Raw genomic sequence first — 13,869 nt, forward strand, 5'->3', positions numbered from 1 at the left:
ATGTGTATAGTGTGACAGTACTGCTCAAAGAGGGATGAATGTGAAGTCTTTCTATCAGTGGAGGTCAAAATGCACTGTTAATGTCTGAGATCTCTAGATGTGCCAGAGTCTGTATACAACTGTAACAGGGGAGAATATACTACCAAACCACTGCAAAACAAGGACAGGTTTTTTGTTTGCTTTTTTTTTTGGGTGGAGTGAATGGTAGGACAGGAAGATAACTTTGAGGAATGACTACCTGCCAGAAGTTAAGTCAAGATTTATTTGACACAGAACAGCTGAGAAGAAAGAACAGGAGGCAACAGAGAAAAGCAAAGAAAGACAATGAGGGGGACAAAATTCAGTGACCAAAAAACAAAAAACCAGCATGTACTCCTCCAGTTTCCTGTTTCCACTAAAAACATGGATTGTTTCCTTCTGTCTCATACTGGTGACAGATTGTGCAAAATGTATGTGGAGAGCTGGCTGGAACACAGCTCACAGGCTGCCAGGGACCAAATGTGTAACTGTTCCAAAATGACAGCAACACAGCCATTAGATATTTGATGAGGAAGTCTTTTAAGTCATAGGTTTCAAATCCCCTTTTTAACAGGGGAAGTATTTTATATTCATTTACTCATTGAGAAATATAAACAGAGTGGGAATTTGCTTATCCAAAGAATTGCAGGGTGCTACAGCCCAGAACTTAGAAGAGAGCTCTCATTTATGAAACACTCCATGATTGCAATTATACTGTTTTCATACATCTTCATATCAGTCTTCAAATTTGAAGGAAAGGATACTGATGGCTTCATAAAAAAATCTATCCCTCTTCTCCATTTGTGACATTTGGTCTGCACTGATGTATTACTGCTTACTTACCCAGCTTGTTCCTAAGGCAGCATTCACATCAGATCATAGCAAAAATATATCCTTTGAATGCAGGAGGAATTGGAGTGGGTTACATTCTACAAACTCCCACTGTTTTTATTGAGTTTGGCTACCTAATTAAAGATCAAGTCAGCTTCCCAGTGTTGAGATTCAGGATGAAATCTACCACATGCAAGGATGATGAGCCTATCCAGCAAGGAAAATTGAAGATAAAAAAGTCAAAGCCTCTGAAAGGAAGGCCACTGGACAAAGTTTATGAAAGGCACACTCTCACTTGCTATGTGTGAGCTGCATAGTGTTAAAAAATAATCAACAGCATGCATTTCAGACTGGGACAACCAGTTCTCATTATGCTTTTGTCAGTTCTAAGAATGAGAAAGATGTGGTGTAGGCACTGGTGTGGATGTTAGAACTCATGGATTCCAGTCCTGGTAGTGAAAAAAGATCATTGTGTGGGCAACTCAGCCCCTCTGTGGTTCTCTTTTTTCAGAGCCAAAATGAGAATAGTATTTCCCAGTCAGGAATGTGGAGGAAGATTAATTAATGTTTGAAAAGCCAGTCTGCAGTGGGAAGAGTTATATAAGAGCTAAGTGTTTATTAATGATCACCCTTTTGGAGAAACTACTTCTTAGCAAAGTGATATGGTAGATTAATAAAATGTGCTCTTGCCTGGAAAATAAGAGATTAGAGTGAATTCAGGAAGAGTCAATCTGTTGAAGAAACCATGAAGTTCTGACTTAGCTTTCATTCTAGCAGTCTCACTGAAGCCAATGGTTCTTTTGCCTGACTAATATCATGACCCTTATCCCCCTGCAAAAGTCTAATTTGAGGAACATGCAATCTCTACAGTTTCAGTTCATAGCATTGCTTTGGACTCTTTTCATGACACAAAGTGAATTTGAAAAATGGAAAAATCTAGACACCGAGAACAAAGGCTGCTGGAACTGCAAATCTTTGGTCCTACAAAGGATTCGCTAGGACAATGTAAACCAATTTCCCTCCGTTTTGGTTATAAAGTCCCCCAAATCAGTTTCTCACAAGGCATATCTGAGGCTGCTGTCACCCTTGAAGGCCACCTGGAAGTCCTCACAATGGAAAGAACTCAGCTGCAGAAATAGTACTGCCTCAGCTCATATAGATACTTGCTTTTTCCTGGTGAGCTGATACTTTTTTGCTGATGAAGGATGAGTCTGCAGACCCATCTGATGTCCTATGATATCCTTAACTCCATAACTAAAATCCCTGCAGGATCCTGTAAGGAATGGAGTAAAACCACAGTTTTAGGACTTGCTGCTGGGAATGCAAGTTTCCTTTTGTGCACTGATCACTTGATAGTGTTCTGGAAATAACTTGAGAAAAGTCTTTGAGCAGTATTTGTAATTCATAGCAATAGAATTATTTTTTTAACATTCTTCTTCAGACACATAAAAGTAAGTGGGATAGAGTAGGATACTTGATGTGCTGATCCAGCCCATCTAGCAGATGGTCAATCTGCTAGAAATGTAAATCTCTTTCTCCATTCTAAGAAATGCTGCAACATTTATGTAATTAGAGGAGGTTACCATTCTGAAAGAATTTTAGCAATGAGCTCACTCTGTGTTGATGATTACTTAAGTGTTATGCTTTTCCACTATTCAAAACATGGGGAAAGTCATACAGAACTGCCAATATCTTGCTGTTTTGACTCTTGTTCAGCATCTGTTCCACTGCTTGTCCTTTGCCCTGCAGGACCACAGAGAAGGAGAAGTATTTTCCCTCTCCAGAATGCACTGGAAGAAAACAAGGATGGTACTAGAAGAAGGGAGACTGAACTGATGTTTTGTGGAGAGCATGCATCTAACAACAGTCTAGTTCTTCAAAATGTCTGGCAAAGGAGTTAGGTTTCCATAGGAAAAATGAAGGCAGATGCTTCAAGGAGTGCATGTGCATATCTATATGAGTATTTTATTTCTCTCAGTATTCCCTCTTCCCTCCTGCAGGAGGTCTCATTTCTAAATCAAGGCCATGCAAAGCCTTCAAAAATTTGTGACTGAGGACAGGACATATTGCACTTCAAAGAAACTTCTGTCATGTTATGATGACTCTGATCATCACCTTGCACAATGAAGAAAACTGGGACAAAAGTATCTAATATTCCAGATCACTCATACGTATCATGAGCTTGATTTACATGTTTCTAATAGAAGCATTTTCCTTGAGGGAGTTTGTAAATCAGTTAGAAGAGATTAAGAATGAAATATATTGTTGTAATAGGCTTGTATTTACAATTTTTTATAATCTGTTCCAAAAGGCGGAACATCAATTGGTGTTTTCTGAGTAGTAGCAGAAAGGAATAAAATTTTAAGTTTTATTTATATGTAAATGAATAAATGGGATGAGGGTTTTTTTGTTTGTTTGTTTTAATTTTTAAAAAATTTATTTGTGGAGTCTTTGACATTCCCAGACTCAGGTGTCTGGAGAATGGGAAGTAAGCATCTGTATATGTTGCAGGATATACATTGAGGCCAACTTAACTTTTTAGAGTGGATGGTCACTTACCCCTTGGAGATCCTTTTCAGAGGGTTCTGAAAACGGGATTCTGTTTTCTTTTCTGGCACCATTTCCTTTGGCCTTCTAAGCAAGCTATGCAGGACAGACTGCTGGACATGACATTTATTCCTGTGTGAAATCCTTGAGGTTAATTAAGGTAATAAAGTGACTGGAAATGTCTCCGGGAGTAAAAACTTGCAAGAATGGCACTAAGCATTTTATCTTTGTTTTCTAATATTTTAAAATGGCAATATTTGTATTTGGTAGATTAAATAGCTGTATAAAAGAAAATGAACATTCAGAGAATGCTTTGAAGATGAAAAGTGATAAATTTTTGAGACAATAACATGAATTAAAAACTTTATAGAAAATCAATTCTTATGTAATGAATCTTATGATGTTGCCTGCCCTTGCTGTAAGCTCTCTGTGACAGTGTAGACCTTTAATCCCCCTGAGTTGTTTCATTCTGTCCTTAATATCTGTTAACTTAATCCTAAAATAAATGAAAGTTCAGAACAGGATTCTCTGTCACACATTGTATTGTTTATTGGGATGCTGAATATGAAGTTTACCTGGGCAAATAAGTATCACTACCACATGGTTTTTTAGCAAGAAACTGTGGATGATTTCCGTCTCCTTGTCTTATATGGGAATATGTGAATAAAGCTATTTATTAACCTTTTAGAGAAAGTATTTCTTAAAATCCCAGCTGTTTTCTTTTTTCAGAGATCAGTAATGAAGAAAATAATGCCCTTTCTTTTCAGTCTTGTTCCCATTGCTGTGCACTGTGCAGCACCACCGCTGCACAGAACTGGCATTTCATTTAATTTTATGTGCGGTCTTGTTAGTAATCTTAGCAGAGAGGATTAGGGCTCTGTGATCTGCAGAGGCTGAATGTGCATTTGCCTAGGCCTGTGGGAAGGACTGCTGGCAGCATGATGGGAAGAAAGCTTGTCTGGGGACCTGCAGCTGCCGGGCTGCCCTCTGTCACCTCTCACCAGTGCCGGCTGCAAGGGTTTGGGGCAGGCGCATGGAGAGCGTGGTGCTGTTCTCAGGGGAAAAGGGAGCATTATTTGAGAGGATGCTGCTGTGGTTGTAGATCACACTGATGTTTCCGTTCTCTCTTCCCCTCCCTCATATCTCCTTTCCATCCAGTCTGTGGCAAGCGTTACAAGAACAGGCCTGGGCTGAGCTACCACTATGCTCACACTCACCTGGCCAGTGAAGAGGGTGATGAAGCCCGCGAGCAGGAGACCCGCTCTTCCCCTGTCCACCGAAATGAAAACCACAAACGTGAGTAGGATTTTCCCTTTGCCTTTGAGATCCCTTTCAGGGGTGTTGCCTCCACCCTGTCTTTGCCTTGGGGAGGCTGTTGTTATTGCCTGGCTCGGTTGTGAGTGATTGGGACCTGGATGCTTGGAGCTAATCAGCCACAGCTCACACGGGTGCTGGCTCAGCTAGTCAGAAATTCATTTCAAACCCAGCATTATCTCTGCAGCAAGTCACTTTTCCATTACTGCTCCTGTGGGGAAGAGGTGGCAAGGAGAGGGGGGAAAAGAAGAGATGCCCAACCAGCCCATCATCAAGCAGCCTCCCAGCGGCTCTCAGTAAGGATGTCAAAGAAATACACATCCAGTAGTTTCAGGGGGCTGCCTTTTTTTCCCCCCTTAAATAAGAGAAATTTGTCAATGTCTCAGTTTTTCAGTATGAAAATAACAGCACCTTTCTCCCTTATACCTTCACCTGCTGCACAAACAACTTACCCTCAACTTTGCCAAAAGCTGCTTCTTAGTTACAGTTTGACAAAAGCTATGAAAACACATCAGTACTGATCTGCAAGGAGGAGAGCTGGACATGAAGGGAGAATGCCCTTCAATTCCTCACACTGGTACAGCACTGAAAGAAAGATCTAAGTAATTTTTATGTGATTAATCACATATGCTCACTGTGACCATAAGGTCCATCACCCTATTTGACTGTCCATTCTGTGCTCCTTAGGCACAGACCAGGAAGCCAAGAAGACTGTTCTATTACTGATTTTTGCAAATCTCTAATCCCCTGTTTCTCAGTTTTCCAGAGTGCAATACTATGTGATGTTTGCAGTGACCTTGGGATTTGTGTAGATAGTTTGCTCGCTTTCAAAAAGTTCTTTTCGATCAGCATGTGATCTGTGTTATTTTAGTTCAAAGTAATAAAGCAATAAAATGCTTATAGGGAAAAATATGCAGGAAAATACTTTCTAATACCTTAAGGATTGCAAGAAATATGGAACTAGGAAAACATTTTCTTTCTAAGCAGTATAATTGATAATTGTCCCTAGGGAGGTGTGGGAGGGGGTTTCCTTCCTCCAAAGCATCTGCTACTAGCCACTGTCTGAGCTTGAATGACTGTTTAGTGTGATCCCATTTGGCAAGCTCTATGTTTCTGTCACTTTTATGCTCTACCTTTTAGTTATTCACATGCTTTGTAGATTTGCAGCAAAAGTAATTTTGACTCCTCCAGCTGTTGATAAACTTGAGCTGTCAATGCACTAAGAGTGACTGCTTGGGCAGGCAGGGGAATGTCAGTGTTCAGCCAGTAGCTTCTGTTTACTTACCATTTACATCAGTTTTGGGGTTTGGTTGGTTGGTTGGTTGGTTGGTTGGTTGGTTGGTTGGTTGGTTGGTTTTTTTCTGTGCCTGCAGTAGTCAGTAAGAGTTGCATACCTGAGAGGAATATTGCAAATCTGTATTGAATTAATCTTGATAATGGTGGTGCAATAGATGACCTAAAAAAGAAGGGTAGTGTCCCATGCCCTGATTTCAGCTTGACACAGGTGCCAAGGGGTTCTCAGTCTTTGTGTCTTGGCGCTTAGGAAATGATAGAAACCAGCAAGAAGAGCTAGAAAAGCTATGGTAAGGAACAGCTGACTTTGGCCTATGATAAAAGAGGTGCATTCTATACTGTGGAAAAGAGTAGCATGAGAGCTGCTTGGGCTTGTGTTCCCCCAGAGCATGTGGCAAAGGAAAGCTGCTGATGCACAGATCCACAAGCAGGCAGAAATTTAGAACCACTGGGGTAAACCTCTCTGATGCCCAGATTCCTGAGTGGAAAGAATAACCAGCCAGGAGCCAGTGAGGTATGGGCAACAGCAACAACCATGCAAATATGCAGATCAGCCTTGGGGAAAGTCCCAGATGCTGGAAGGTAACTGTCCCAAATGGTGAGCTGTCACAGTGGCTGTTTGTTCCTTTTTTGCCTGTTTGTTTGCTTGCTTACAGCCTTGAGCTCAGAACTTGCATCTTTGCTCTTCCACTTGGCGATATTTAATTTATGCTGCCATTTATCTTCCATGTGAATGCTAATTGTCCACATTGCTAATGTGCAGTCATTAAACGGTCCCTTTGTACAGGGGGATGGTGGGGAGCCAGAGCATCAGATCCTTCCTCTCCCCTAAGAACTGCTAGGCATGTGCTATGAATTAGATTTGACAGGTCTGCAGCATCATAGGTCTTGAGCTTCAACAGTCCTCTCTGCATGGGCTTGGGGGGTGGGGTAGGTGGGAGGGAGGGAAGGCAGGCAGAGGGATGTTAATCCAAACAGATAATCTGCAACCCACTGAGCAGGAGGACCAGAGATATGGTGCAGAGGGGGATCTGGTTATTTGCTGAGCAGTATGTCAGAGATACAAGCAGCCTGATTTAGAAAAGGCAAGGCAAATCAAACCAGCCATTTGGAATTTGTTGTGCCCTGGGAGGTGAGCACCAGGTCAGTAAAGTTCAGGCAGGCAGCTGCAGCATGAACTTCCTTCCTTTGTACCCTCTGTCTCCTCTACAGCTTCCAGTCCTTGCAGAACCTGCAGTAAGAGCAGCCCTGGTGATGCAGGAGGGAGCAGGGCTTCTGTGGGATTCAACTTGATGCCCTAACTGGTGCCAGATCAAGACCTGAAAACCTCTTGTCTTTCTGCATGTTCAGTCCCCTCTATTTCATGCACAGACCAATTTGAGTAGGTCAGAGAACTATCCAGAGATTGGGAAAGAGATGTAGATAGGAGGAACCTACCTAAAACTGAGAACCATTGAATAGGTGAGCATCAAAGAACTGGGACTGGACCAAGTCCCATGTGTCACCTCCTTGGCACATCTCACTGTCCTTGACTATGTAGAAGGTTTGTCTGTTTTCATCTCTTTACATCTCTCTCTCCCTCTGTCCTCGTTTCTCACATATAGATTACCTGTTGCAACATGAAAGATAGTTCAACAATCAACACCCTAGCCTGTGTTCTGTTTGAGCTTTAGTGGCTTGCTTTGTATGCTTTATCTAGCCCTTTGACACAAATAAATAGCCCTTCCTCAGTGTCTAGTTTTGCCTCTGCCTATACAAACATTTATTTCTGACCTGCTCCCTGATTTTTTTGCCTGAGTATTGAACTGTGGAAAGGAAATTATAGAAAACCCTTTAAAAAGTCAACTTCCCCTTTCCTCAACTCCACTGAAAAAATAAATGATCCCACACAATTTTCAGACTTTTTCTCTGCTGGCTTTTCCTCTACATCTTGGCACCGAGACCGTGAGATTTGTGAGCCCAGGGTGCATCCAAGCCTGCCACAAAACACCTGCTGTTTTATTCCATCTCTCTCCATGGGTACAGGCCAGCTCTGGGGGCAGCTGGTGCTCACAAATTTTGAGACACTTCTGATATAGGGATTACATTAGACTTCTATCTATTGAAATGTCTCTGTGAATGAGTGTACTAGTATAAATGCTCTTTCTTAATTCCTGGGAGAATAGGATAGTGTGTCTACATGGAGAAAAACTTCCTCTCCTTTAAAGGAGAAGAGTTTTCAGTGGCATTTGGCTGTGTGAAATGTTGATTGCAGGTGGCTGTGCAGAAACAGCAACTGAACAGGATCTCATGCCCACAAGCACTTTGGCCAATGACAATCCCAAATGAAGTACATGTGCTGAGTGCAGGTTGATCCATTGTGCAATACATGTAGTTAAGGAAGATGCTTTCCTGTGCCCTCCTGCCCCTCTGCTAGGTTAAACATCTGCCCTACAAAACCGCTGTGTACACTATTTCATGGCATCAGCCTGTTGTGCCCAGTTCCATCACAGATTTTATTATGTGGATAAATCTCTACTGGAGGGACCAGCCAAAGTTGTTTGTGTACTCTAAGCATAATTGGATACCCGGTCTCCAGAGATAAAAAATTAATGTGCTAACCTCAGTGTGCCTCCAAGCTGTCCTCCAGCTCCCCTACACAGTCATCTTTGAAACATTTTATTTCAATCCAGGCAGGGGGCTGGCCATGAATAAATGAGGAGAGTCAGCCCCTCAGTTGGAGACGAGCTGTTTGTTCCTCTCCACAAGCAGCATCAATTTGAAAAGCTACATCAGGTCTACTTTTCCCTGCCTCAGTGCTGATCCTTGCTGAGGCCATGGTGGGAGCTACTTCCGAATGCAAGGATGCATCAATGCCCGCCTTGCAGCAAGATACCCTGCAGCAGGTGCTTTTCAGTGAAAATATGTACATTACCTTGTGTTGGCTTCTTAGTCATTTAATCTGTTTGGGTTTTTTCTCTTTTCAGAGTTTGTTTTCATAAGGAAAAACACTCAAAATGCTAAAAGAAACAGTAGTGATTGGATTGTTTGAACTGTGTAAAGATTTCCCTCAAAATCCTGTTTGCAGCTGTAAATTACTGAGACTTCTGTGCATATATTTTGCAATGCTGAGTTAAAAAATTGATCAGTTGTTTAGAGTTATGGCATAGTGGAAAGTCCCAAACTCATCTCCTATGTAGAAGGAGAGCTAATAATCAGCCCACCTTTTTTTGGTTTGTTTTGATTGGAATCATGGGGTGGTTGTTTTGTTAGCTTGGTGTTTCTTTTCTATACTGCCTGGACAGGGACTAAAATGTTGCTGTTGATGTGCAACTGTCATTGAAGAGAAGTACTGAGTGCTTCTCAGTAGTTTATGGCAAAATATTTCCAATCTAATTGGTTTATGAAAATCCTGTGTTGCTTCAACATCAGCTCTTGATTTAGGATGATATAATTTATGTATTTATTTTTTTCTTTTTCTGCTATCTCCCTGTTTTTTCTGCCTTTTTTTCCCTCCTCCATGTAGAGTTTGAACCAAGTAAAATCCAAAAGCTTTGACTGAGTTTGAACTGAGTAGGTGCTTTCTGCCTTCTCACACCCCTCCAGTGAGTAATTTCCAGATAAAAGCCTTCAAGATGTTGCAGGGACCCAATTTATGGCACTGGCCATTCTCACTGGAATATTGAGGAATGCTGCCAGATGGGGCTGTATATTGGGCATTACAATCCCTTCTTGAGGTGGGATATATTCTCTTAGCTGATGGGAATGATGTGTTTCAGTGGCCAGGTGCCAAGTCTCTAGAGAGGTACCCCTTAAAGTCAGGAAATCTGTTAAGATGTCAGATTCTTTTGTCTGTTCTTCCTACTCTGTATCTCCTACTATTTATCATCATGAGGCACTAGACAGTTACAGTGCTTTACTCCCAGCAGTGGGCTTTTGGCTGATGCTTTAGGTGCTCCTGAAGAAGACTCTGTAAGGTCAGTGCACAGAAATTCTATGAAATTCTGCCTTAAGGTGGAGGAACACTGATTCCCTGAATCTACTGAATCCAATCAGTTGATGCTGTATTTTCCTAGCTGTATCTCCCAGGTATCTAGTTCACCTCCCAGCTCTTTCATTAGCTGTTCAACTTAAGGGGCACTGATTCCTGTAAAAGAGATGATCAAATGATCTTCCTTTCCCCACATTTAGAGGCTTCCTCTGACTCTTACAGATGTACCTCCTTCTCCTAGCACTTCTTGTAGTGCTCCTTGGCTGTGCTTCTCTGTGAACAGGGGCTGTAGGAAAGGCAAACCTTTCAGAGTTGCTAAAAGCTGTGCAAAAGCAACAGCTTCTTCTATCCCCACACCAACTAACCAAATACCAACTAACTCAAAAAAGGAGTTAAAATCCAGTTGCTAGAGAGACCTGGCAATACTTTGAGTGGGTGGTTTGCAGCACCTCTCAGCAGCATATCCTGCTTCCCTGGCTGCCAGCAAAGGACGTGCCCATCCCGTGTGGGGGAGTGCAGCGTGGGGAGCCGGAGCCGGGGGAGATCATGGGGCTGTGCAGGCTGATTAGCAGGGCTCTGGGAACAGAACAGCAGCCATTTCCCAGCGTTACACCCAAGTTCCAAGTGTGTTTGGTAGAAAATAGCACCACACTGCCACAGATGTGCTGCCTCCAGCCTGAGCTGAGCTTGCAGGGGCCTGCCACAGGTCCTTGTATCAAGTGCCCCAACACTTCCTGGTTTTGGGCCAGCACACATGCTTATCTCTGGTGCCAACAACAGAGTGAGTGACTGGCCATTTCCTCTCATTCAGTTTGATTTACACTTCTTCCTGAAAAACTGCAATGAAAAACCCATGCACTTAATTCACGGTGAGGAGTCCCCAGAAATGGCTGTGCACATCCCTGCCTGGCAGCATATGTGTGAGCGAGCAAGAGCCTTGAGCGCACTTTGGCTGTGCGTGGCCTGCTTCTCACCACACCAGCAGTTGTGTTCTTTCCTTGTTCCTTCCCAGGGCAGGGTCTTGCCTTGAGCACAGCAGCAGCTCTGCAGACCCCATCTCTGCCCCACCATTGCTCGCTGCACCCAGCAATGACGGGAACAGAAGGGGGTGCATGCCCAGCCAACCATCTCCCTCCTCTTCCATCAAAGAAAGCCACAATCCAGGCACTGCTTTTCTTTTCTTTTGCCTTCTCCTTAAAGCCATGTTTTCATGTAATCACCACAGTGTAATTTCTCTCGTGAGCCTGCCTGCCCTGCCCGGAGCCATTCTGAGCAGCAAGCGGAGGGGCCGCGCTGCCATTCCTCACCCTGGAGAGCCAAGGCAGGCAGGTGGCGAGGCCAGAGCGGCCGGGCAGGCCGCGGTCACCATGGAGACTGCAGGAGCGCTGGCAGCCGGGCTGGGCAAGGGCAGGCACATGGGACACAGCTCGGGATTATCTGGCACCGAGGCTTCCAAGGGACACAGTTTGGGATTATCTGGCACCGAGGCCTCCAAGGGACACAGTTTGGGATTATCTGGCACCGAGGCCTCCAAGGGACACAGTTTGGGATTATCTGGCACCGAGGCCTCCAAGGGGCTTGATGACCGCAGGCGCTTTGCTGGCGTTCTCCTGCTCAGGCGGCCAGACATTGCACTTGCCCTTTGCAAGGGAGAAAAAGGGAGGACCTGGAAAGGAAAACTGGCCCCATCTCAGACAAAGAGTCTTGTAAATTAACAAAAAAACCTAACAAAAAAAGTAAATCCACCCCTTTTTCTCCATCATGAAGTGCACTGGCTTGACTCAGGCCTATGTGCAGGCTCCTGCTGACTCTATTGTGCTCTGAAGATCCTTGTTGCAAACAGAGTACATGGCCTGATTCAAAGCCTTTTGAATTGAATTGAAAACATCCAGTGGGCTTTATTGGTTTTGGATCAAACCCAGAAGAAACAGGTAAGAGCTGGACAAAATGTGCTGGGAAAATCCCTTTGTGAATGTGTGTATCTCTGTACCAATCCACTGTAATCATTGAAATAAATGATGCACAGCTCCACACCCCAGCAGCAAGGCATGCACTCCATGCATTCTCCATCACCTTCCCAGTGACGTGGATATGACACAAAACAGGGATAAAATGCTGCCAAACCTAGCTGCATATCTGAAATTATGGTTCAGTATTGTGCTGTATTACCTACAGGCTGGAGAAATATATGTGACAGTGATTTGTTACCCAGGAACAGAAAACCAATTATTCTTTTAAGCACTCCTTCCACCTACCAAGTTTTTGAAGATTGTGATCCAAATCATCAAAATAATTTCACTTAGAAATCAGAAAAATTGATAGATACAAGGTTTCATTTGTTTGGGGGTTTGTCTATATGTATTTAAGGGTCACATTTTGAAGAAAGACTTTTTAAAATATCTGTATTCTGAGTTTTTTTAAAAAAACAGAGACAAGAATTCCTTCTTCTGAACTTGCTTTCCATCCAAGATATTTTCTGTTGCCCTAAGAAGCAGAAAACTTCTAATCTCTAAAAAGAGATTTTTATTGAGTCATGTGGCTCTAGGAGATGGGAAATTTCTTATTTCTTGATATTATTTCATTATAAGCAGCTTGCTTTTATTATGAAACTGAAACTATGTGGGAGATAACTTACAGGGTATATTTGTTTCTTGGGAGGGATGAAGGGAAGCTAGAATTCTGTTTAGAGCCTCTGCCTTCCAAATCAAGAATTCACAGAAGTTATTTTATATGTTTAAACTCAGTCAACTTGTTTCATTTTTAGGTTTTGTCTACAGAACAAAGTTGCTGTGTGATATACTACATAATTTATGTAATTTACCAAACTTGCTTTGCAAAAAGACTACTGTGAATGATGATACCATATTTTAAGTAGTTCTTTATTCTGCTCAGCTTGTTATAGCTTGGAATTAACTTGATTAGGCTAAGAAGGAAAAAAATGTTTCAGAATAAGTGCATACCAAATTTCTTAGGAAATATTGACTTTATTTTCACTCTGCATCTAGATTTATCTGTGAATCACCTTTCAGGTTCAGGGAAGCTATTATTTGAACTGTGCAGATCTTTCTGTGTTTCTCCTTAATCCATTTTTTAAGTATTTTTAAATAATTGTATCTCAGTTTTGAGGGACATGTAGATGAAGACAGGGCCTTTGATGAAACCTGAAAACAAACCTAAGTTGAAATGGCAAGAGGCACTGATTTAAGTACACCTCCTATGAGCAAACTTTAGCTCAGGGGATACTCAAAGCTCCTTAGAGCTTTTGATCTGTTGTTGCAGTTTGCAATGTAAAAGAAAATCAGTAGAGTTTTGAGTAAGATAGAACAAGGCCATGGCTGGTTTTCAAGTCTTTGTTTTAAAACAGTTTCTCATTATGGGTGAGCTTTTTTTTTTACCAAATGCTTGGAGACAGTCACCTGATCTAAATGAGTCAACTCTCTGCTAGGGAGCTACTTCTTGCTAGCTGAGCTGTTTGGCTTAAACTTGCACCTTCTACTTGTTGACTACTTTATGCAAAAAGTGAATACCTAGTTAATTACTATGTCTCAGATGTAAAGCAGCACCATTACTCCCTAGGAAGTTAATTGTTTTTTCTTGTGAATCCATTCCCATAGTTACTTTTGTAAGTAGTTTTATTGATTTCGGGGTGAGATTAGGGTCGGGCTTTTCCTGCACGATACCCTATTCATGAAGATTGCACATTAAATCTTGCCATTTTTCCTTTGTTTCTTAATTCCTTCATCATTTGTTAATGGCAGTAAAATAGAACTAGAAACTCCAAGGATATATGCAAAAAAAAGTTCCTTTGAAAGTAAGAATTCTGCTTACTGTCATCTGAAAATCTCTTTATCAAACCTTCTGTGATGTAGCCTGTAACTTAATTCACTATATGGTAC

The 13,869-nt window shown here is 42.2% G+C and overlaps 1 protein-coding gene across 8 annotated transcripts in view; it reads left to right on the forward strand.

Moving 5' to 3' along the window:
* DPF3 (double PHD fingers 3) overlaps positions 1-13,869 on the forward strand; it is a 168,163-nt gene that overhangs the window by 110,142 nt on the left and 44,152 nt on the right. For all 8 annotated transcript variants that reach the window (XR_015804440.1, XR_015804441.1, XR_015804442.1 and 5 more), the window contains one exon: positions 4,555-4,692. Coding sequence is in view for 5 of the 8 variants with exons in the window: in XM_014869353.2 (XP_014724839.2) it covers positions 4,555-4,692 (138 nt within the window). In the remaining 3 variants the exon portion in view is untranslated. The remainder of the gene's footprint in view (positions 1-4,554; positions 4,693-13,869) is intronic.

This window comes from Sturnus vulgaris, chromosome 6, assembly GCF_052056855.1.
Source record: "Sturnus vulgaris isolate bStuVul1 chromosome 6, bStuVul1.hap1, whole genome shotgun sequence".
NCBI lineage: Eukaryota > Metazoa > Chordata > Aves > Passeriformes > Sturnidae > Sturnus > Sturnus vulgaris.